Here is a 26,345-nt window from a genome sequence, read left to right as displayed (position 1 = left end):
CAGCAGCCGTTAAAGTATACCCTTTTTAAGTTTCTGTTTTCTTTCACAATTTGACCTGCCTCTACCATGAAAGGAAAGAAATACACCAATGCCTATGGCCTATGTTCCCTGGGGTCATTCATTACTGTGAAGAAGCAGGCCTTCGTTTCAGTTTTATCTCCACAACTATATAACTCTGTGACCTTAGGAGAAGCCTCTTAAGTTCCTTGCCTGTAGCTGTGAAGACTGGAGGTAATAATTCTTGCCCACTTGTCTTCATGTGTTCACATGGGTTTCTTGGAGGCATCTTAAATTCAACCTGCCCAGAACCATACTCACTATCTCCTCCTTAAGTATATATTTTCTTCACTTTTCTTGGTTTATGTTTGTCCCTTTCATCCTGTTGACCAAGCGAAAAAAACCAAGTCATGTTTTACTCCTCCAACTCTTAGCACTGCCGTTAGTCACCAGGTCCTCTCATGCCTATCTTGGCCACAGCTAGGCCATGTCTCCTTTCTTTCTGTTCTCTCCACTATCACTTATAAGATCTCTGACAATAGTTTCTCACCTTGTAATCCATCCCCCTCACTGTCTCAAGCTATCTTTTTGAAATATAGTTTGGATCACTCATTTCACTGCTTAAACAATGTGAAAGTGTTTTAAATTTAAATATGATCAAATTTCTATATAAAGACATGCACATAACTACTACCAAATTCCCTTGAATGGAAATCTGTCTGCAATCTGTACATAGATAGAGTGTAGTTCCTCTAACCTGTGATGGTTAAAAATATACCACGCACGTCCAAATGGCTAGATTTGGAAATGGCACCACAATTTTATCAGATGTGAGTTTTGTGAATTTAATTATGTAAAAACCAGGAATGACATCTCTTTGCTGTGATGGGCGAAGGGAACATGAATTCTACTTATCAGAATTGCTGTGAGAACTAATTGAAAGAATTCAGTGAAAGCATCCAAGTTAGTCACTGCACAGTGGCAGGATGCAGGTTTCAAAATTGTTTGAGCTCTAAGACAGACAATATGGAAAAGGCTGAAAATAAAGCTCAAAGCTGATGGTTGTATCACTATAACAAAGGGTTGCCATCTTTTATATGAACCACTTATGTTCAAAGCTGCTCACTTTTTCCTGCTAATAAAAACATTTTATCCTTTATTCATCTATTGATTTCTTCCTTACCTTTCAAACCCATGGATCAATCCTCCATACCCTCCTGGGCAGTTATTCCTCTGGCCATGCCATGATTCTTGTCAACAGCACTCTGCAAATTCTCCATGCTCTCACTTTCAGACATCATGCTGCTGCTGCTAAGTCACTTCAGTCGTGTCTGACTCTGTGCGACCCCAGAGTCGGCAGCCCACCAGGCTCCCCCGTCCCTGGGAATCTCCAGGCAAGAACACTGGAGTGGGTTGCCATTGCCTTCTCCAATGCATGAAAGTGAAAAGTGAAAGTGAAGTCGCTCAGTCGTATCTGACTCTTAGTGACCCCATGGACTGCAGCCCACCAGGCTCCTCCTTCCATGGGATTTTCCAGGCAAGAGTACTGGAGTGGGGTGCCATTGCCTTCTCATACCTTCTCTGATTTTCCTGTTTCTCTCTTCTCAAATCTCCAGTACCTTCCCTCTTTCCCCCTCTTTAACGGACCTTTCTCCTAGTTTCCTGGAAAATAGTAGTACTCGGAATAGAAGTTGTATAAACTTCCATTTAAGACTCTGATTACAACCAACCTTGATTCCATGGGGACCCTGCAGTTCATTGATTCTATGGTCTTTCATGGTCCCTCCTCCTTCATGTTCTCCTTCACTTGTTAAAAGCTGAAATCCCACATTCGATGCTTAGAAATACTGACATACACCAATGCTTTGCTTGTGATTCTCATTTAATATTAGTTTCTTGGAAAAAAAAAACAAACAACTCAAGTAAACTAATTTTCTGTCTACTCTTTCTTGTGCTCTTGGAGCTGAATATACCTGGAAGAAAATATGCGGCTGTGCCGATAGTCTTGAAATTCTTAACTACTCATCTGGGAGTTACATTGCACAGAGCAGTCAGCCTCTCTCACACATGACCCTAAATATTTTAAATCTCCAATACTTTCCCTCTTTTCCCTGCTCTTAATTAACCTTCCTTCTAGTTTCCTGGAAAATAGTAGCACTTGGAATAGAAGTTGTGTAAGCTGCATATCTGACTTACCTATCTCAGTGGATCTTTAAGTATGTAACCTGTCTTTCCTCAAATTGCTGTGAAAGAATTGGCCATGTTCTGAACAGGGCCAAACGTTCACTTATGGACTAGATCCCACCCTGTCTTGCAAAAAAAGAACAAAGCTTCAGCTCAGGCTTTCTCCTCCTCATCAGTGTTTCACATCTTGGGCTATCATGCCCATCAGCATACAAGCATGCATTTGTATCTTCCATCTCAACAAACTGTTCCTCTCAGTCTTATTTCTCCCTTCTCTATCACTTCATTCTCTTCCCTTTTACAGCAGCAGACCTTGAGTTGTCTAAGTGAGGTGAAAATCACTCAGCCATATCCGACTCTTTGCAACCCCCTGGATTATACAGTCCATGGGATTCTCCAGGCCAGAATACTGGAGTGGGTAGCCTTTCCCTTCTCCAGGAGATCTTCCCAACCCAGAGATCAAACCCAGGTCTCCCGCATTGCAAGCAGATTTTTTTACCAGCTGAGCCACAAGGGAAGCCTTGTCTAACTTTACTCTAATACCTTACCTCATATTCCAGTTATGATTCTATCCCTAGTATTTTACTGAAACCGATCTTATCAGGGTTTACCAGGTGGCATCCGTGATGCTAAACCCAGTGGTCAATTCCTGGTCCTCTCATTACTTGGATAGTTAGCAAATGTTGTCACTATTGATCACTTCCCCTATCATTAAACATATTCTTCCCTTGGATTCTATAATACACATTCTCCTGATTCTATTCCAGTCCTGTGGCCACTCATTTTCAGGCTTTTTTTTTTGCATGTTACTTTTAGTCTCCCTGACCTGTGAATATTAAGTTGCCCTAGAACTCAGACTTTGGAGATAGCGCTTCATCTAGTTTGTGACTTTATATCAGTATTTTGTCAATATATTGATGCCTTCTAAAGTGTACACCTGGACCTGATGTTTTACCTGCAGTTCTGAATCATATAGCCCATTTCCTCTCTTATTTCTCAACTTTGATTTGTCATGAGCATCTAAAACTTATAAACAAAATATCTATTTTCCTTCAACCTTAGTCCCCTTCCAAAACTTTGTGCTGCCAGAGGTTCCTCCATCTCAGTAAAATCTGCATATTTCTCATTACTCAAGCTAAAGTCTTTGGAGTAATTGTTAAGACCTCTTTTTTTCCTCAAACGCTACATCAAATCCATCATCAAGTCTTAGCAGCACTGCCAAAATATATCATGAATCCTTGATAAAATAGGATACCTGATTTTTGCTACAAAATAATACTAAAAGACTGGCTTTTGTGATTTATTTTAAGCTGACTGATGGGAATAATGTGGGTCATCATATCATTCTGTCTAATTTAGTATTGCTCAAAATTTTCTATGATTAAAAAGGTTGACTATATAAATGAAGATAAAACATATACTGAATCCTGCCACTTCTTACTTCTTACAACCATTGAGTCTCATCCATACTATTGCTGCTGCTGCTGCTGCTGCTGCTAAGTTGCTTCAGTCATGTTCGACTCTGTGCGACCCCATAGATGGCAGCCCACCAGGCTCCCCTGTCCCTGGGATTCTCCAGGCAAGAACACTGGAGTGGGTTGCCATTGCCTTCTCCAATGCATGAAAGTGAAAAGGGAAAGTGAAGTCGCTCAGTCGTGTCCGACTCTTAGCGACCCCATGGACTGCAGCCCACCAGGCTCCTCCGTCCATGGGATTCCCCAGGCAAGAGTACTGGAGTGCTACAACCTCTCCAGTCTATTCTTACCTTAGCAGCTGGAGTTAACCTAGAGTTCACACAAGTGACTACCTATCTCATTCAGAGAATTATCAGAAATCCTCCTTGATCTGGCCCTGCGTCACCTTCCCTACGTCATCATTCGTATTCACTGTTTTCTTACTTGCTCACTCCTTCCCAGTCTTCCTGATGGCTCTGCATTTCCACTATGTACCAGGAATCCTTCTCCCTCGAGACCAGTGTCCTAATCCTGCAGTCTCCCTAGAATGCTCCTCCCCTCAACATTGGACATGGATCGTTCCGTCACTAAGTCTTTGCAGAGATGGTACCCTCTCTTGGAAGTTTTACCCTACTGCTAACCTTCCCCGTGTTCTTATTCATTCTTATTTTTCACCACTGAGCTATTACCTTTTAATTATTGTTTCCTGAATCCCTTTTCTCACCACCAGAATATAAGCATTATGTGGGCAAGAATGTTGTTATCACTGTTATTCATTGAGCTATTCTCAGCACCCAGAGCAATGCCTAACTTACAGTAAAACCTCACACAATAGTTGTTGAGTTGAAGTTCCAATTGAAATGTCACCATGTGAAACTCTCCAGGGTCCTATAGGTCATAAGTCATCAATTTCTCCTTTATCTGCCCCTTTCACTTTGATTATGTGACTATGATAAGTATTTGGCACCTTGTATCTGGTTTTGTGTTTGTTTGACTATATGTGTATTTCTCTCCCCAGCAATTGAGACAGGATCTTATTTATAATTCTGTATCCAAGTGTCTGTTTCCCTGACTTCTGCAGATGTTTACTGATCGGAACTGATAAGATAAAAGTGGCAGAGAGGCAGATGTGATATTCTTAATAGATTTTCCCTCAACCAATAAAGCAAACTGTGTTACTGAGAAGATGAAAACGCTGACTGCAATTCAACGGAAACTTTTTAAATTGAGAAACAAAAAGTTGATTTTGAAACTTGATTCCACTAACTTGGTTCATTTTCTGTCTTCTGGCTCTCAGCTAGAACTAACATGAGCCATGTGTCTCTGAGCGATTAGCTGGGATGCTCATTTGCCCGTATAGGTCTATTTAGCCCCTTAACACAGCAGCTTTTTAAAAGGTAGTGGATTTAGCATTCACCTCAGATTTGCGATGGCTTTGTCAGGCAAATTACTCTAGCTCAGATTATCATTAATCTGTCTGACTGGTTAATCGTGTCAGTAATACAAGTGCCATGGTTAACATTTTTTATTCAGCCCCTCGGGAGCTTTCATTGCATAAGTCAGAGGCCAACATAAATTCTAGAACCTGAAAGCCAGAATTCACAGACATCCGGCTGTCTCTCCCTGCTACCTAAAAATCTTTAGAATGGAGAATGATCTTAGGGATCAGAGTCCAACTTTCTGCTACTTAAACCTCTAGCAGCTGATGCCCAAGGGAGGGGTCAGTTGCCTCCCTAAGACCACAGAGTAATCATCCACACTGAGACACTGAAAACAAGCATTTATTGACTACTCACTGGTACCAGGAACCAGGCATCTTACATAAATTACCTTATTTCATCCTCACAGCAAAACATCCAGATGAGGCTTAAAGAGGCCTGTGCCTCTGCTGTACAGCTGGCACGTGGTGGCACCAAGAGTGAGTGCAGGCCTGCCGCCGGAGCAGGTGTTCTCATCTCTGCACCTGCTTCTTCTCAGCAGTTAGTGGGTTAAGCTGGAAGAGAAGCCAGCTTTCTTGATATTTTCAGAATTAGGATATGGATTTCTTCTACAGGCTTCTTTCTGATAATTCTCTGACTTAATGGTGAGGCTGATTTGCATCTTTTATTTACTATGTAAAGCACAGTAGCAAATTTTTATGTGTACATAGAACGTTATACCTTCCATTCAGCAATCTAAAATTAAATATGGAGTGCGACTCAGTGTATTCACAAGGTTAAGGCTTTGAGGCTGTGAAATTGAACTTCCTGGGCTTCACTTCTGGCTCAGAATTGAACTAGCCAGGTGGTCTTGGGCCAGTTACTGGTGCCTTCATTTCCTCATGTGGAATAATAATAGTGCCTGACATGTAAGGTAGTGATGAGTATTAAACAGGGTTGAGAAAGTGCCTATAACACTTGGTCATTGCCTGGGACAGATGGTCCATGGGATGGATTCATGTGAGTTGGAAGTGAAAATCATTGAAATAAAGGCATTTCCCAATTCATGTTTAGAGAGAAGTTTGTTGCTTTCACAAATGTTAGCACATTTGATTCTCAGATAAGGCTGGTATGATAATCTCTGTTTTACAAATGATTTTTCCTGGCTCAATTCAGAAAGTCTACAAAGCATCAAGAATACACAGAAGAACTATACAAAAAAAATGTTCACAACCCAGATAACTACCATAGTGTGATCACTCACCTACAGCCAGACATCCTGGAATGTGAAGTCAAGTGGGCCTTAGAAAGCATCACTACGAACAAAACTAGTGGAGGTGATGGAATTCCAGTTGAGTTATTTCATATCCTAAAAGATGATGCTGTGAAAGTGCTGCACTCAATATGCCATCACATTTGGAAAACTCAGCAGTGGCCACAGGACTGGAAAAGCTCAGTTTTCATTCCAATCCCAAAGAATGGCAATGCCAAAGAATGCTCAAACTACTGCATAATTGCCCTCATCTCATACTCTAGTAAAGTAATGCTCAAAATTCTCCAAGCCAGGCTTCAACAGTACTTGAACTAAAAACTTCCAGATGTTCAAGCTGAATTTAGGAGAGGAACCTAAGATCAGAGGAATCAGAGATCAAACTGTCAACATCCATTGGATCATCGAAAAAGCAAGAGAGTTCCAGAAAAACATCTACTTCTGATTGATGACTGTGCCAAAGCCTTTGACTGTGTGGATCACCACAAACTGTGGAAAATTCTTCAAGAGATGGGAATACCAGATCACCTGACCTGCCTCCTGAGAAATCTGTATGGAGGTCAAGAAGCCACAGTTAGAACTGGATATGGAAAAACAGACTGGTTCCAAATCAGGAAAGGAGTATGTCAAGGCTGTATATTGTCACCCTGCTTATTTAACTTTTATGCAGAGTACATCATGTGAAATGTCAGGCTGGATGAAGCACAAGCTAGAATCAAGATTGCCAGGAGAGATATCAATAACCTCAAATATGCAGATGACACCACCCTTATGGCAGAAAGTGAACTAAAGAGCCTCTTGATGAAAGTGAAAGAGGAGAGTGAAAAAGCTGACTTAAAACTCAGCATTCAAAAAGCTAATCATGTCATCCTGTCCCATCACTTTCATGGCAAATATACGGGAAACAGTGGGAACAGTGAGAGGGTTTATTTTCTTGGGCTCCAAAATCACTGCAGATAGTGACTGCAGCCATGAAATTAAAAGACACTTGCTCCTTGGAAGAAAAGCTACGACCAACCTAGACAACATATTAAGAAGCAGAGACATTACTTTGCCAACAAAGGTCCATCTACTCAAAGCTGTGGTTTTTCCAGTAGTCATGAATGGATCTGAGAATTGGACTATAAAGAAAGCTGAATGCCAAAGAATTGATGCTTTTGAACTGTGGTGTTGGAGAAAGCTCTTGAGAGTCCCTTGGACTGCAAGGAGATCCAACCAGTCCATCCTAAAGGAAATCAGTCCTGGCTGTTCATTGGAAGGACTGATGCTAAAGCTGAAGCTCCAATACTCTGGCCACCTTATGGGAAGATCTGACTCATTGGAAGAGACCCTGATGCTGGGAAAGATTAAAGGTGGGAGGAGAAGGGGGTGACAGAGTATAAGATGGTTGGATGGCATCCCCAACTCAATGGATATGAGTTTGAGCAAGCTCTGGGAGTTGGTGATGGACAGGAAAGCCTGGCGTGCTGCAGTCCGTGGGGTTGCAAAGAATCGGACACAACTGAGTGACTGAACTGAGCTGACAAAGCAGCACCTAAGAAGCTATACAGTTAGGAAATAGTGTAAGCAAGGATTTTAATGCAAGTTTCTAGTCCAGTGATCTCTTTACTATGTCACACAGAGGAAAAGATACTTCCTAAAAGGACTGTGGGAGTTCAGATGGGAGAAATAAAACACTTTCATAAGGATCATTCGGTTTAATCCTCACAGAAACCCTGTGAGTTTGGCAGATAAGGGGCTGGTATCTTCTTTTTGCAAATGAAGTAGAAAAGGTTCCGAGACAGCCCCTGACTTGCCCAAGGTCACATGCCTGTTTTGTGGTAGAATAGACAGTGCTTCCAACTTGCAGCTGTTTGCTTTCCATGACTCTATGCCACTTCAGGAAACCTCTGCTCACTGCTTGGGATTAGAGACCAGCTTTTCATGACTGGCATGGAGAATTCATTTTAGAATGCATGGTGCGTTATGTTTCCAACACAGTGTTTACATATTCTTTCCCTGCCCCTCAGAGTTGAGGATCATGTAGCTGATGAAGCTTGTTATGAAGGAGTGTGTTGTGATGCAAAGACAGCATGTGATACGAAGACTCAGAATCCAAAGCTCCACTTTCAAGCTGAGTCAGGCCTCCTGTCACTCTGCTTCTTTGCAAAGTGTAAAACCCTGTCCATCCTAAAGTGTTCTAGATCACTAAATAAGAGAAGAGTAATTTAATTTTTCCTGTGTCTTGATGCATAGTGAAATGTAAAACATGTCATTGACAGATTTCCAGTTTAAATGAATGACCCGTTATTCACCTGTGAGTTGACCATGTGTCCAGAACTGTATTGGAAGTAACAGAGGAGGGAATAGTCTCTTAGAAACAGTTTAGTCGTGTTTAGTAGGTAGGCAGGACTAAGTTGTATCCGTGAAGATGGAGCAGTGGGGAAAGATTCCAGAAGTATTCAGGAAGCAGAATGGACAGGACAGGGTGAAAGATTGGACAGTAATTGTGAGACAGAGGGAGTTTTCAAAGGTGATTCCTAGGATTCAGCTTATGGCGAGACAAGTTGCTGAAATTGGATGGTGGAACAATCCAAGTTTGAGAATGAAGATCAGAAAGTCACACTCAGACATGCTATGTTTGGTATACTTTTCAATATTCAAGTTGAAATGTCAAGCAGGATCCTTCTCGAAATAGAAAGCTGGAGCTCAGAAGAGAGGTTTAGGTTGGAGATATCTATCAGGAATTTGTCAGCATGGAGATGACAGTAGCAGCTAAAGAAGGGTAAGACTGGCCGTCCCGAAATCACAGGATGAGGACGGGACCCAGAGCTGAGTCATAGTTATTCTGAGGGCATTGGCTGGAACTAGTAAACTAAATAAATCTTATGAATCCAAAACTTTTCCATGTAAAAACAGTTGTGTTTGTTGTTGCAGTCGTTATTGGTTATGTAACTAGTGTTTTGGATATGTGTTAGACGCTGAAACAAATTATGTTAAGACAATTTTTTAAGCCTGTTCCTCAGAATATGTGTGTGCGTGTCTGTTTGTGTTTAAACAATTCAAGTAAAAACAGAAATTTGAACCAAAATTTAGTGAAAATACCTCTGACCAAGAAGATGACTTCCATTCCCCCATTATGCTTTGTCTAGGGGTGGGTCACCTCTGAAGCTACTTTCCCTTCAAGATAACACTGATTCCAGAGTCTCTGGTTCTGGGGTGAGAAAGGGTGGCCCTTGGGTGGTGGTTGCTGCTGTCACTTTGAGCCCTATTTCAGTAAATAGCTTATTTCCAATTAAAATCTTCCCATCATTGCACCCTTGGTGCTTTTATTAAAGAAATAAAAATTAAAGTAGAATGGATCAAAAGATGTTAAAAATCTCTCCATTAAAAATAGCATAGGTCCTCCCTGAAGAAGGAGTATTAATAGAACTCTTCCTTTTTAAAGCAATTAATCAGGCATTTGATACATCAAGACAGGATTTGTTGCTCAGCTCACAGCTGTGACTGCATGTTAACACCCTGCTATACTTAAGCAAGAGGATATATGTTTGTGTAAGATGTAGGCTACAGACTGATTCAAATGATCCTTTAAGAAATGATACCACCTTAATCTTTAAACTGTGTTTACTTCTGAAACGTAAATACAGCAGTGCTGAATTCACCTGATAAACACACACACAGAGGTAATTTTCTATTTCCAATAAAGGATGATAGATTTTTAAAAAACCTTCTTTGAGGAGATCTCACTCTTTTCAAATCATGAGAAAGAAACCTAGGAAAGTGAAGTGGCATCTGAAAGTCACCCAAAGTTAGAAGGAAACATTTCTGAGATCACACTCTGTGAAGATGTTATACAATTATTCTATTAAATTTTTTTTTATTTATGCTTTCATTTAAAAATGAGCACCAGCAGCATAGGCATTATTATCATTATTTTTAATTTTTAGTTAGAGGATAATTGCTTTGCAGTGTGGTGTTAATTTCTGCCATACAACAATGTGGATCAGCCAGAGGTATACCTATGCCCCCTCCTTCTTGAGCTCCCAGCCCTCTAGGCTGTCACAGAGCTCCAGGTTGAGCTCCCTGTATTACACAGCAACTTCCTCCTAGCTGTCTGTTTTGCATATGGTACTATGTATCTTTCAAGGCTACTCTCTCAATCCCACCCCCCATTTCCGTGCTGTGTCCACAAGTCTGTTCTCTATGTCTGTGTCTCTATTCCTGCTCTGCAAATGTTCATCAGTACTATTTTTGTAGACTCCATATACATGTGTTAATAGATGATATTTTTTTCTCTTTCTGACTGACTTCACTCTGTGTAACAGGCTCTATGTTCATCCACCTCACTAGAACTGACTCAAATCTGTTTATGGCCGAGCAATATTCCATTGCATATAGGTACCACAATCCCTGTATCCATTCATCTGTCAATGGACATCTAGGTGGCTCCCTTGTGGCATAGGCATTCTTTATCGGTAGTGAGTATATGCAGGCTGAGTGTCAATAGGATATGAATGGAATATGACTTCTCTTCTGAAATAATTCACAGTTAATTCAGAGAGACTAACATGTCTGTCAATACAATGTGATACAGGCTGCAGTAGACATGTAAACCAAAAGCAACAGAAGCACAAAGAGATAGCATTTTATGCTGCTTGAATCAGAGGACATAATGGTAGGAAAGCTCTAGCCAGGAGAATTTATTTGAGTTAGAGTTGAAGAATGAATGAGCTTCTGCCAAACCGAGAAGGGACTGAGTCAGGAGAAGGTAACTCCAAGATAATCAAAATTAAAAGAATTAATGAAAGTCAGAATGACAAAGGTAGGGATGGACAGGGTGTTGTGGGGCAGAGTGACCCATTTACAGATGATTGTGTTAAGGGTTGGGTCATGTCTTAAAGGTCTTTGAATCTTGTCCCAAGACTTGGATATTGTTATTAACCATAGCATGGCAGCTAGCATGATGTTTTGGGCCTGGAGTTGACAGACCATGTATATGAGAAGAGTGTTTCTGTCAACAGAAGGCAGAACTGGGAAGACAAACGACAGAGAACTAGGAAAGCTATTTTAATGCAACGCATGTTAAGTAGGAACCGAATCAGGAGCCAGTTCCAGGCACAGGACAGTATAGTCTAACTAGAGTTAGGGCTCAATGCATACTGCTCAAGGGTGCATTCCATGCCATCATGTGTGACTCCCTGAATTAATGTGTATCAGCATTTAAGTGTTACTGACAAGGGTTCTTGGCCTTCTTAATCAATAGAAATTGATCAGAGTCTGGACAAGAAATTTAGGCAAGGCTTTACTGGGGACCCTGCTGCAGCAACAGGGAGAGAAAACCAACCACAGGTTCCCTTGCTTGCTAACTCCCTGAGGGGAGCAGAAACTTGTTCCTTGTAAGGGCTGAGGATAGGGGTGTGTCTAGGGATCAGGCCAGAGGAGTGGCTTAGGTGGTTTGCCCATCCCTTCTTAGGTGGCGTTGTGTGCAGGGGGCATGCCCAGTACCCTGTTTTTGCTCCAGGCTCTTCAGAAGTGGCACTTGGTCTCTGTATCTTTTTTGGTCTCTTTTATCTTTTATCCAGAATTTGCCCTAAGTGCCCATGCATGCAGTTATTTCTAGTCCCATGCAGTTTCTTCGAATTTTGTTGCTCCAAGACAGGGTTATCCAGGTGCAAGCAAGGCTGCACTGCAGCAAAAGGTCCCAGGTCCCAGCCTATCTCATAAGGAGGTTTTAGATGAAAAGCCTGATCTCCACACACCAGCAGAATTATTATTCTTGGATCAGAGTATATGCTTTTAGAACATAGTAGTTATTTTCCAAGAAACCTTAACCAGGTAAACCAAGGCTCAGAGAACCAGAATTTACAAGAAAGAGGTGCTTCTTATTAATGAACTCCTGTTAGTCTCCACATGAAGGTCAGAAGAAGGCAAGCTGCCTATACCTTTTCCAGCCAGCAGAAGGAGACAGACTATACAATTTATACTCTGTGTGGATGTTCAGTGAAGTAATAGGCCGTGAGTGGATTCTGGTCTCTCTGCTTCAGTCAACTTAATCTTCACTTGCCCACACTGACTCAGAGGCAAGTGGAAAATAAGTGGAATAATGATGTTCTGGACAGTGCATCTGCCCCCACAGACCATGACTCTCTCTATGGGTTTGACGGGTAATTATGTCTTCAAAGTCATCAGTGAAAACTTCTTGGAGATGCAGCCAGGGTCCCCCACTGCTTTCTCAGGAGTGGTTGGTGCGGTGACAGGCAGTACCCCCTGGACACAGTAATTGGACAAACTCCTAACCTCTCTGTTCTTTAGAAGCTAGTGCATTTATCTGCCCATTTACAGAGGAACATAGGCCAGAATGAGCAAAATAAAGTCCTAATTGATAACTGCCTAAAGACAGAGGTTATGGAGTGTTTGCTTTAGGTGCCTGCCATTGCCGGCAACGTGCAATCAGAGAAACGAGTCACAAACTGTCCTTCCAAATTCAGATTTTATTTCCTTGTTGGGAGACGACTTGCAAACGTTTGCTTTCAGCTGTTAAAGAACAAATGGGGTCATCAAAAGCCACCTGCCAGTCTTTGTAACTGAACACATCTGTGAAGGGTGACATGGCCGTAAATGTTGTTTTTTTGGAATTCATTGGTGTCACATTTGATGTCACCCAGTAGGACCCTAGGAAGCAGCAAAGCAACCTGACACCAAAGCCCAGATGCCACGGGACTGGGGGAATTTGCTGGGAAACTCAGGGAACACCATTCCTTCTCCATTGCTGCCAGCAAAGCCTCTTCCCTTTCAAAGAGGATTGCCATTTTTGTTATCAAAACTTGTCTGATGCCTCTGGTTCTGACGACTTTAAAAAAATTGAAGTATAGTTGATTGAGAACGTTGAGTTCATTTCGGCTGTACAGCAAAGTGATTCATATATATGCACATATGAATATGTATTCATATTCAGATATATGTATATGTGTGTATGCATAGACATGTACTCTTTTCTTTTCTTTTCCAGTATGGTTTATCACAGAATATTGAATGTAGCTCCCTCTGCTCTACAGTGGACCTTGCTGTTTATCCATCCTCTGTGTAACAGTTGATGTCTGCTGACTCCAAGCCCCCAATCCGTTCCTCCCCGACTCCCCCTCCTCCTGTCAACCACAGGTCTAGTCTCGATGTCTGTGGGACTACTTTTTTTGATTTGACTTCTCTCTGTAAACAAAATTAACCTGACAGAAAATGTCAAACTTATATGTTTTTCTTCGTGATTGTACCTCTTATTACTTTCTCTCTTCAGATTGTGGAAAGTCCTCTTCTTGAACTCGAGAACACTTCCTTCCTATGAGGTTGTCTGTTGAGGTCCTTTAATGGACAGAAACCTGGTGGTCTGGAGTCTACCGATAAGAAAGTAGAGGAGAGAGAAAGAGGCTGATATTCCTTGGTTTATGCAAAAAGCCAATAAAGCCCTTGCACGGGGCTTGCTCTGTTCACGGAGGCCTCAGGTGCCCTCTTGATGGGGTGAAGGTGCAGAGCACCTTCTTGAGAAGGTCTTAGAAGCGTGGGCAGGAAAGTGAACTCAGAGAGCCCCTGTGCTCCAGGGCATCAGCCTGAAAGAGAGAGAGAGAGAGAGAGAGAGAGAAAGACATGGGGACCAGAGCTCTGATGGGTCAAAGGTGTTTTAGCCAACATGGTGTGGGCATATATACTGTCTTACAAGGTAGTTATTCTCAGCAAAGATAAAGATTAAAATTCCAGACTTAACAAAACACAGGCAATCCATATTAAAGAGAGAGAGAGTTGTAAACAGTCACTTTTACCGTATGGTTCACAAGAAGGAAGAGGGTACTTACCACCATATAGAACACTAATGAAGGAAATGCCTGGATCCTCAGCCCCCAGGGAGGCTTGCCTCTCCTCTTAATTCCTGAGTGTTCAGGAATTAATAAGGAACAGAATTCCTGACAGATCCAAAACAGCACACAGGAAGCCTCCTGTTAAATGCTTCCTGACAGTTGTCTTTTTTTTTTTTTGGTATAATAATAGAAATAGCAGCAGCAGTAAGTGCCACGTATGGAAGATTCCATGAATACCAGGTCTTTTGCCTCCTGCTTTATACGGTTTACATACAGCATCTCACTGAAATCTCTAGAAACTTTGTGAGGTAAATGTTTCTTAGCACCAGTTGCCCTTGAGGACTTTGAGATTCAGATAAATTAAAGAGGAAGCTGAGAAAACAGCCCTTGGCTTTAAAATCCTCTATGCGTGCGTGTGCACACAGTCATGTCTGCCTCTTTGCGACCCCATGGACTGTAGCCCATCAGGCTCTTGTCCATGGGGTTTTCCAGGCAAGAACACTCTAGTGGGTTGCCATTTTCTCCTCCAGGGTATCTTCCCAACCCAGGGATCAAACCATGTCTCCTGCATTGGCAGGAAGATTGTTTACAACTGTACCATCTGGGAAGCCCTAAAAATCCTGAATCTTCTCTGTCATCTACCTAGCAGTTTGATGTAACCTCACTCTGATAGGATAAGTAGATTTCTGAAAATTAGCACATAGCATGGAAATGCTTAGATTAAATCTGTATTTAAAGCCATTAAGAGCCCTCGTTCAAGAAACTAGTGGTAAAGAGTCTTTGTTCACATTATGTATACACTGAAGAAATATCAGTTTTCTATATCAATGAACATAATTTTTTCATGACTCTTACTAATTTGGGATATTTTTGAAAGCTGCCGGAGATTATAGGAACCTAAAACTCCTTTCCTTGTGATGAAATCCATCATCCCCTTTTTATGTGAGTGATGTTTCTATCATATGATCTTTGACATTCTTACCTGGACACACCCAGGTGTTCTTGTCTTTTTTCCTTTGAAGAATGCCTTTTCAATGGATTATGCCAGCACATCCTAGAACACAGCTATTTCACATAAATTATTTAGTAATTACCTAAATAAAGTCAATCATGAAAGCTGTCCTTCCTTATAGATACCCAAGGAGTTTGGCATGCAAATTGGACCTACATGACTTTGGGTGAACTCTGGGAGTTGGTTGTGGACAAGGAGGCCTGGCATGCTGCAGTTCGTTGGGTCACAAAGAGTCAGACACAACTGAGCGAGTGAACTGAACTGAACTGCTGTTTCTCAAAGGTCTAGAAAATATATCATGAAATGACTCACAACAGGTGATAGTTACCCTCATCCTCACAGTGGTTTCTGAACACCCAGTGTCCCTTCTTCCTTGTAGAATTCGATGTCTTCGACCGAAAGTACCCATGATCCAAATAGGCCCCTTGTTTTCCCTTGTTGTTGGATAATATGATTCTGGACCTAAGAATGAAGCCCCAGATCTCACTCTTAACTGGGATTCGCTGACTATGAGTCCTTTTCAAAGAAAAAAAATGTTGTTTCTCTAAATCTTACTTTTCCATTTGTAAAATAATGCTAATAAAACCATTATATTTATATAAAAAGAGAAACACATATAACAGCTCGTCTACTGAAAGAAAATAAGATGCAGGAATCTGTACGTTCATAAGACGTGCAATCTGATTATGAGGGTTTTCTTTTAAAAAGTAACAGCCTAAATAATTTTAGTTTGGTAGAGTCAATGAGTGTGATGTGTGGTACATGGGGATATTATCTGATGTTTCTTAGTCTTACTATAGGTCACTATTGAATCCCACCAAACCCCTCCCCAACTATGTCATAATTCAGCCTTGTGGCAACTTAACACAGTACTCATACAGGAATGCCTAAACCTGGGCTATATCCAAATTCATATGGGATGCTTGGGTTTCATTTGTTTATTGTGATAAAATATATGTAACATAGCACTTAAAATTCTAACCATTTTGAAGTGCAGAGTTCTATGGCATTAAATGCTTTTACCTGTGGAACAACTTTCCCCACCCTCTATCTCCAGAATTCCCAACTGAAACTCTGTACTCATTAAATACTAACACCACATCCCTCCCTCCTCCTTGCCTAGGTTAACACCTAGGCTTCATATTTTAATTATGAGCAGGACTAGATAAACTCATGGCAACTGCTATAATGACTAAACCCTCAACCATATAATAGCTTGAGTTTCTCTGACTCTATAAAGTAGAAAAACGATGTTCCTGATTGACAGGCAGTTCTTCTCACAGGTCCATTCCAGAATTCTTGCACAATTTAGATTCCTCCATCATGATGTGGGGCTTCCCAAGGGGCTCAGTGGTAAAGAGTCTGCCTTCCAATGCAGGAAGATGTAAAAGACACAGGTTTGATCCCTGGGTTGAGACTATACCCTGCAGTAGGAAATGACAACCCACTCCCGTATTCTTGCCTGGGAAATAGCATGGACAGAGGAGCCTGGCAGGCTACAGTCCATGGGGTCACAGAGTTGGACACGACTGAACGGCTGAGCACACACATCATCGTCTGGCTCCAAAGTCTGCCTGCTCCTCTGTGGTTCCTCTTGCCAGGCCTGGAATCAGCATGGACGTGTGCACTCACACTCATTGGTTAAACCCAGTCACGTGGCTTCATCTAGGCTTCACGGGGGCCAGCACATAGGATCCAGTGCACGGAGAAGGAGAAATGAGTTTGAGGAGGAGCCAGCCAGTCTCAGTCATATCAGTGAAATTAAGAGTGTATATGTACCCAAGAATCACCATTCATGTCCTTAGAACTTTGCTTTCACTTTTCTCTTTGGAAACTTAATTTGCCCTGTCAGAAAAACATATTTCATTTGAAATATCTCCCCCAAACAAAATAAAACTTGTAAAATTGAAATGAACATATAATTCCACTGAGATGCAAGAGGAATCATCTAGAAATAGAAACCTTAAGAAACAGTTGAGTGGCTTAGAAGGAACTCTTTCTTCACATTCAATTACATGAGACCTGTGAGGATATAAATATCTAAACCATGTGTGTCCTTAAACAGTACTTTAGAGGTTCTTGTTTCTAATGTGTTAGGATCTATATCCATAGGATTTGTCTTCTCTTAATATGTACTATAAATCCCACCATGATCAGCATATTAATTCATTTGTTTGGAACCACTAAGGAAGATCCCCTGGAGGAGGCCATGGCAAACCACTCCAGTTTTCTTGCCTGGAAAATCCCATGGACTGAGAAGCCTGGCAGGCTACAGTCCATAGAGTCACAAAGTGTCAGACACAACTGAAGCAACTTAGCATATGCCCACACACTAAGGAAGGTTTTAATTGGAAAATGAATGGGAATCATGTAGAAGTGGCTTGAAGAAAAGGCAAGAAGATGTGTATTGTACTTTCTCCTCACACAGGAGGGAGTCTACTTCCTTTTGCTAACTTCACTTAACATAACCACAGGACTTCAATCTCTATACACATTGGCATTTAGCATCTGCCTTTCCCTTTCCTATAATGGAAGAAAATAAATGCATTGGTTGGCATTACTGACAAAGACTGACTTGTGGAATAATCGAAACCCTAATTTCTGTCATTAGCTCAGTGCTTGCAAAATGCATCTTCCTGCCTGCACTCCAGATGTTCATTCTTATTTTACTAGCTCTTTGTTATGAGTTTTGACGCTAAATGGTAAAGTGTCAAGGGGAAAGACTTTAGTATGCAAGGTTCATGGGAATGGCATAAACTTGAACTCCCCAGAAACCCTGCAACATTTATTTGTAGGCCCTTCCAGTCCGTTTGCCTCCCAGAGTGAGCCTCTGAGACCTTGCCTTACATGCAGAGTCGACAGGAAATGAGTAAGGAACCTTTGGATTCACCTTACTGCTCTCGCTTGTTAAGTAAAGGTTGTGACTGAAAGTGTTCACGTGGGAATCATCTTTTCCTGTGACTTTCATTTCCTAGGGAACGAGCAGTGAACACGTCGCAGCCCGGGTCCCTCCAGTTCACCGTGGGGAACCTGAAGCCAGAAGCCATGTACACCTTCCGGGTTGTGGCCTACAACCAGTGGGGACCTGGGGAGAGCTCTCAGCCCATCAAGGTGGCCACTCAGCCTGAGCGTGAGTATGCGATGGGAAGGGCCAAGTTAGGAAGTGCTCATTTTCGTAGGCGATATCTTTGAATCCCTTCATAGTAGTTTACTGAAGTGACAAAATAGAAGATTTCTGGAGCAACACATTTACCCTGAAGGTTTTTAAAGATAAGATAACTTTTTAACAAAATGGCCTCCTCACTTTGGTGGGTCTGCAGAGCAACAAATTAACAACTAGGAAGGCCTGATCCATCCATCCGGTCTACATATCCACTCCCGAGTGAGTGAGTGACTCCAGCTGCCAGAACTTCATGTCAGCATTGGGGTTCAGCCTCCTGCACTGATTTTTTTTTTTTTTCCAGATTTTTCCAAGTTTGTGTATGAAAAGTATTACATCAGAGAAAAAGAACAATGATGTAGGACTTCTCAGTACAGGGGCTTATTCAGGAGCTTGCTCATGCACTGAATGCCGTACAGAAGCTTCCAAAAGCAAACCCAGATTCAAGAAATGTAAATCGATAATTTCTACTGGGCAATCTCACTATCCTGTTATATAAATCACTATATTAAGCTCCACAAACAAAATAATGCTGCTAAATGTTCTCTGACCAAATTATAATTTAGTGATTTTTCCTTTTATCAAGGAACAAACAGCCCCTAAACTGCACTTTTAAAAGAGATTTCTGTATTTCTTACAACATTTTGAATTTTCTACGAAACTTCTGATGTTATTTGGAAAGATCGACTGCCAGTGAGTCGTTTGCCAACTTTATTTTGTTAAGAGTTTTAAAAAATTGTAATCTAACCGTTAAATGAACTAAATGACTACTTGTAACAAAGTACATTCGTTATTTAGACATTTAGACACCTAGTTTCATCTACTCCTGTTTGTATTTTTTTCAAATGATGCTGTTTTATTTGTATTCCCAATCATTTTATTTAAAACTCTATCTATCTTCAAAACCACCTCATATGCTTTCGGAAGAACATGAAATAGAAATCAGAAATATTTTAATTGGTAAATAAGAGAAAATAATCTTTGGATTAGGTTACTTGTTAGGGATTTGAAATCAGCAAGTTAAAGAAGATTCTGAGAGGTAGTCTAGGTACTGGCACCATGCTCTACTCTGGGCAGAATCTCTGTTCCTTTTTTCATGTAGCTAAGACTTCAAAAGACCAGATGAGACCAGATAGGAATAAAGGATTTGTTGGTGGTGAGGAGAAGACTAAACTGTACAAGTCTGAGAGATACTTGCATCACAGAAATAAAACCTCACACAGCATCTTTAAAGCCATAGAAATGTGCAGATTTCAGGTCATATATAGAAAATGCAGGCACCCAAGCAAGACCAGCTAAATAGTTTGCAGGATCCAGAAGGTACAGCAGCACATCAATCCATGCTATACGTGGGACCCTCCTTAGCATGGGGCCTTGTACAGCTTCCCTTAGTCATGTACCAGCAAAGGTGGTCCTGTTTCCAGGTTTCTCTTCTAAAGAATGTTTTGTTGCTCTTTGGATTTAAATCACTAGATAATGGTAATTTCCACTTCATAGTGTTAATGGTCACATATAATTTGAGTCATCAATTTTCTCATTGACTCTCTCTTTATAGATCATACATATATATAGATAATCAATGACTTTTATAAATATTTGGTATTTTTAATCAATAAACCTGAATAAAAACAAATTAGGTCTCTCTCTATATATATATATTTAAATGGTATATGCCATGTTGTATATACAGACTGATAGTTGAAAAACCCATAAAAATTCTCTGAAAAGATCTTGTTCAGTTTTCTCATGGTAGAACTTAAACTTTAAAAGCATGTTCATCTTCAGAAGATCCAATTTCTATGGATTGTCTGAATCCTTTGCTTCCTAATCCAACAATTATCCCTGGAATTATTCTTGCGTACTTTTCTGGGCTGACTGGCTATGATTACATTACATCGCTGATAAAAATTCTACAGTCAGCCTCATTTCTAAGACTGAGCAATGTTATTTTTCTTCTATCAATACTATTTTTCCTAAGTATCCAGCTTGAAAATCAATTTCCAGAAAAATTTTTTTAAAGGCCAACCTTTCCAAGTCAAGAGATAAAGTCTTCCACTTGGAAACTGACTAATAGTAATACCTCATTTCATTAAAAAGAGAAGTACTCATGATACAACTTTTTTGGTATAATAATAATAAAAACATCAGTCTGTGATTATTTGTATTACACATATGGCATTAGCTTTTATAAAGCGTGAGCAATGGCATAATTCAACTAACAAATATATTTAATGAATATCCACTGTGTTTCTAATGCTGTTCCACAGTGACTGAGACACATTAAGAAAGCCTACCTATGTAATGAAGTAATAGTAATAAAGCTCTAAGAAGCTTCTTGAGGAAGCAAATGTTTTAAATATGTAACAATGATAAAATAGGTAAGAAAACTTGTAAGAATTTGTTCAATGAAATGTTAGAACTCTGAATCGTAGATTTGCTTATGAGCCCCTTACCTGTGATGGCCTCTGGCGTATGCTCAGCCTCTGTGTGTGGTGCCAAATTGAATCTTGGAGATAGAGTTTTGGGTGAATTAGAAAAGAATAGCTTTATTGCTTTGCCAGTCAAAGGGGGACACAGTCGGCTCCTGCCCTCAAAAACTATGTGTCCCCACCCAGGGGAGTTTGCTGAGGAGTTTTATGTTCAAGAGTTCAGTTGCTTGCATTCCTTTTTATCTCTTGATATAATCTTGATGAGCTGGTTCCTTTAGTCTGGCCTCAAGTGGTCTTTGGGCTTCCCAGGTGGCACTGCTGGTAAAGAACTCGCCTGCCAATGCAGGAGATGCCGGTTCTATCTCTGGGTCAGGAAGATTCCCCTGCAGGAGGGCATGGCAGTCCACTCCAGTGTTCTTGCCTGGAGAATCCCATGGACAGAGGAGCCTGGTGGGCTACAGTCCATGGGATGGCAAAGAGTCGGACATGACTGAAGCGACCTAGCACACACACATGCATGAGCGGTTTCTCCAGTTGAAGAATGCGGACATCTTCCATTTGCTGGGTTTTCATTCCATAAAGGACTTAAAGGCATTGTTGCGTGTAGCCCTTGAGGCAGACCCAGGCCCCTGCCCCAAAGCTGCAATGTTGTTTCTTAGCCCTTCCTTCCTTGTCTTTGCATCCCTTTCCTTCCTGGATTAGCAACTGTTCAAATCTGCTTTTTGGAACTCCAGGAAGGTCATGGAGGCTGGGATCTGTTCCCTAGAGGGAACAGGGTTGGGGGTGGAATGGAAAGAAAGGGAAGGTTCTGTGTCCACCCTGTCCAGGAGCCCCATAGAATCCTGCTTGCTTTCATGTACTATCTAGGCAGTTTTTATGCCTAAATCATCTTGTGCCTGCCTCCTCAAATAAGTGTTTTATTACAAAGACAGCCACCTTGATCCTTTATATATCATCCATTCTTCCTCCTTCAGAAAGTAGTCTGAGAATTTTTATAGAAAACCACACTGGGCACTGGTCTCAGTAAGCATTTACTTAAAATTTAGCATAAATGATAATAAGGCATAAAATAAAATTAAGAACCCAAATGAATAAAATCTGTTGCTTGTTGGTATTATCATCGCATGCAAGTTGCGTTTTCTCTAGAAAACTAAAGTGGAAAAGTATCCTGTTTTTGACACATGAAGGTGTCTTAATGTTTACACTAACCATATTTTGGCCTTTAATGACAACAATTGTTTTATTAAATCACCTCTCTTCTTACACTATATGGAGTAAGAATTATTTCCTTTGCAGGCCATTGTTTATTGGAGGGTGACCTGACTGTGTTTCATTGAGAACTTTTCTTGGATAATTAATCTCTTACTGAGTAGCTAGGTAGACAGAAGTAGTTCAGGCTAGAGACACAGTACTTTTAGAACAGCTTTTTACATGTGCAAAACAGCCTTCAGTTCATTTAAAATAAGAGTCTTGTGGTGCTCACTCACTGCCTTTATTACAGATATTAGGGTGAATAATGTTATCATAACTAATAGGTAGGACATGTGTATTTTATCTTCTGTGTTAACACAAAAATGCCACTTTGGCAATTTAAAACTATTTCTAGGGTAAGGAGCACTTCATCTTCCCCAAGCCTGTTCAATAAAACACCAATTTCTGAGTAAGATCCAGCGTCTTAGAGATCCCATGCTTCGTTGCCCCTTCCTTCCCCTCCTGAACTGACTCTTTGCCCCCTCCCCTTCCTCCCTTGTCTTTCTCCTCCTCTTTCTCTTTCTTCTCTCTCAGCTTCTTATAAGCTCATCTTTCTATGTTTTTAGAGAAAGTTCAAAGGCTGAGTTTATTACTTGGTTAGAATTTCAGAATCTAGAGGCAGAGGCAGGGGGGATGTTTTCATTTTTCTCTCCCTGACAAAATGATCTTATCTTTTGAAAATGGGTCCCGTCTGGGTATGCAATTGCTTGCTCATTTTATCACGGTTTTTCCAAATGTGATGTAGTAATTGTACACTAAAATGACATAGATAGCTTTTATACAAATTGAATTTCAAGTTTTTCATATTATTTGAAAATATAAACTCTATTATGAAAACCATATTCTCAAGGAATCAACCCTGATGGAAAATACGTCTGAAATATGAATCAGCCAGCAACTGTTTCTAAAAGTGCATACATACTGCAGTAATCATTTAAAGAGATCACCAGCCCAATATCCAGTTTATGAAATAATCACCCAGAATACAGAGGCTTGATTTATAGGAAGGTTTGTGTCTTCTGATTATATCTTCCTTTGGCTAACTCCTTGCTCCTTCCCTCTGCCTTTATGGTGTATAATTTCTCCACTGTATTATCAGCCGGATTTAAGTCCCTGCCTGCTTAAGACTTGTCTAATCTTTTCATGCCACATGTGGAGGATTTTTGAATTATTATTTGGGGTCCTTTAAGATGCTGTTAAGGCAGTTTAATCTTGAAGGATGTTAAAATGGACCACATACTGTCTGGAGGCTCGAGTTAGAGTGGGGAGTCTATTTGCTAGACCACAACCCAATTATCCACAAAACCCTTTTATAGTTAAGTGTTGTAAGTAATATTCTTAGTCCATTATATTCTTTACACTGAAAAGGCAAGTGAAAGTATCCACCATATTGAGTGACTTTAGGATATATTATCTAGAGGAATAGATATATTTGCCTTTTTCATCCATCCCTGGGTCTTTTTTCTTTCTTTCCTTCTTTCTTTTTATTCTAAAAAGACTTTTCTTGTATAGTTGTTATGGAACTTGAAACATCTCTGAATATTATGTCTCCAAATATTACTGCCTATTTCTTAGGAGAATTGTCTTAATCTTTCTTTCTTAAGATTTTTTTTTTGTCATGTGGATCATTTTTAAAGTCTTATGGAATTTGTTACAATTCGTTGGTTCTATTTCATGTTATGATTTTTTTGGTCATGAAGCTTGTGGGATCTTAGCCTGAACTTCAGATTGAACCCGCACTCCCTGCATTGGAAGGTAAAATCTTAACCACTGGACCACCAGGAGCATCCCAAGTTTCTTAATCCTTGAAACCTCATTGTCCTCGATTATAAGTTGGAGATATTATTTACTTCTCTTCTTTATTCTGAAAGCTCAGCCTCTTTGTACACGGGTGCCAAATCAAACCTTGGAGATAAGAGTTTTTGGTGAAGTAGGAAAGAATAGCTTTATTGCTTTGCCAGGCAAAGAAGGACACAGTGGTCTCCTGCCTCTCTGAAAAACTGTGTGTCCCAACCCAAGAGGACTTGACAAGGAGTTTCACAGCAACAGTTCAAGGGTGGGGAAACCGTTTCCCTCAGCTTGGGACTGGAACCCACGTGGCTGGGACTCGAACCCAGCCAAACCCATGGTACCTGCTTTCAGGGTCTAGTAAAGCTCAGGTTCTTAATGCCTCATCACAGAAAAAATTCAGAGAGAGACAACGTGGTAAGTAAGAAGCGGATTTATTCAGATTCAGAGAGAAGCACACGCCACAGACGGAGTGTGAGCCATCGCAGAGGGCGAGTGTGGCTGCAAAATGTGGCCAGGTTAGTTTTTATAGGCTGGATAATTTCATATGCTAATGAGTGGGAGGGCTATTCCAACTATTTTTCGGAAGGGGTGGAAATTTCCGGGGTTTGGTCCACCGCCCACTCCTTGGTCTTTGGACAGTGCCTTGGAACTGTCATGGCCCCGCTGGGTGTGTCATTTCACTTGCTGCTTGAGGATCAAGATCTGGTCTTGTCTGCCTGCCATCTTGGTCCCATTTGATTCGAATTGGTTTATGTTGTGACCTGGGGCTCTCATTCTTTCAAAAGCTGTGTGCTCCCCCTTTCCCTCCTGTTAGTGGGATTGCTGACAGCACTAGGGCGTGCGCAGGGTCTCAGGTGGTCAGTCCTCTCATCTTGAGGAGCTTTTGTGGTCCTCTGCGTCTTGTGTCAGCTGATTTCTTGGCTGTTCCTCCCTTGATTACCAACTATTCCAATCTGTCATTTGAAACTCAGCAAAGGCCATGGAGGCTGGAGTCTTGCCTATAAGAAATGGGACAAAAAGGTTTCCATGCCCACGAGCCCCACAGAATCCTTCTCAGTTTCATTACCAGATTGTAAAGATGAAATGTGATAATCTATGGGAAGCCCCCAAGTCTTACCTGGCGTCTAGTATGCAATCAATACAAAGAGGTTTCCTGCCCCTAATGGGATCAAATGGAAACATAATTCCAACTGCCTTGCACTTGCAACTAAAGTGGGACACTCAGTAGTGTAATCATAAGGTAATAAAGCTAATATAATACCTTATTGATAGTTTGTATTTGGCTTGATTACTATGTAATCAACCATTTATGGATTTTATTACTTTCCCTGCAATCATCCTCTCCCTGTTTAGCAGGCTGTTGAAGACTTGTTCATTGTCTAATTTGCTTCTTGGACATCTTTGCATCCCTAACTAAATTTTGAAGCTTTATGAGCAGAAAACACTCTATTATCCCATAAAATGTGACACAGCATTGCCATTTTGTGAATAGCTAGTTGGTTAACATTTGCTGGTAGAATCTGATTTGTACTTAATGTGTGGGAAAGGATAATATGTATCAGAAATATTCATTCATCATGATTCTGTAAATTAAGCAAACCAAGTAAATTATAGTTGTGTCTTGCTCTTTCTTTTTTCAGTTTTTTTTTTTTTTTTTTAAGTCACCTAACCCGGTTTCCAATTATTAACTGCACTGTGTGGTGATGGAGTGGATATCTGGGACAATGATGGAGGCAAAGTTGACTGTGAACCCATTAGCTGGTCCAGTTTTGTGTCATATACGTGGCAATAGAGTAGCAGTAGAAAGAAAGAAATTGAAGCACTGGCATTCTATCTTTGTAGGTAACATACAAATGCTGGTATAGTTTCAAAATTCTTTCACTGCAGAAATATTTTCAGCTATTACAGGATGAAAGACACTAAAGGCTAATGCCGTGGCATTCCCAGCAACAGAAGCTAAAAGGAACCCATTCAGGTTCGGTGGTCAGTTAGCGAGGTATTATGTCTTCTACTTGGAGAAGGCACTGGCACCCCACTCCAGCACTCTTGCCTGGACTCTTGCCTGGAAAATGCCATGGATGGAGGAGCCTGGTGGGCCACAGTCCATGGGGTCGCTGAGAGTCGGACATGACTGAGCGACTTCACTTTCATGCATTGGAGAAGGAAATGGCAACCCACTCCAGTGTGCGTGCCTGGAGAATCCCAGGGACAGGGCAGCCTCATGGGCTGCCGTCTATGGGGTCGCACAGAGTTGGATACGACCGAAGCGACTTAGCAGCAGCAGCAGCATGTCTTCTACAATGATGTATGTTAGTGGAAGAATCAGAGGTAGGCTTGTGAAGATGGGTTGTTTAAGCATGTTAGAAAAGTTTGCAGCAAGGGTGAGTCATTCTGTACTTATTCCTCATTTATTCATTCAGTCAGTCCTTCAAAATTATTCTTTTATGCTAAGTCCTAGATGTCCATGGTCCAGTACAGTTACCATGAGCTACATGTATCGATTTGCATTTCAGCATATTGATGTAAAATAAAATTAAAAATTCAGGCACA

General features: G+C 40.9%; 1 protein-coding gene across 1 annotated transcript in view; it reads left to right on the top strand.

Moving 5' to 3' along the window:
- DCC (DCC netrin 1 receptor) overlaps nucleotides 1–26,345 on the top strand; it is an 811,418-nt gene that overhangs the window by 398,842 nt on the left and 386,231 nt on the right. Inside the window, exon 9 of the mRNA XM_040264220.1 lies at nucleotides 18,140–18,294. Within this exon, the coding sequence (XP_040120154.1) occupies nucleotides 18,140–18,294 (155 nt within the window). The remainder of the gene's footprint in view (nucleotides 1–18,139; nucleotides 18,295–26,345) is intronic.

This window comes from Oryx dammah, unplaced genomic scaffold (genome assembly GCF_014754425.2).
Source record: "Oryx dammah isolate SB20612 unplaced genomic scaffold, SCBI_Odam_1.1 HiC_scaffold_22, whole genome shotgun sequence".
Classification (NCBI taxonomy): Eukaryota; Metazoa; Chordata; class Mammalia; order Artiodactyla; family Bovidae; genus Oryx; species Oryx dammah.
This window is presented reverse-complemented; position numbering and strand designations above follow the sequence as displayed.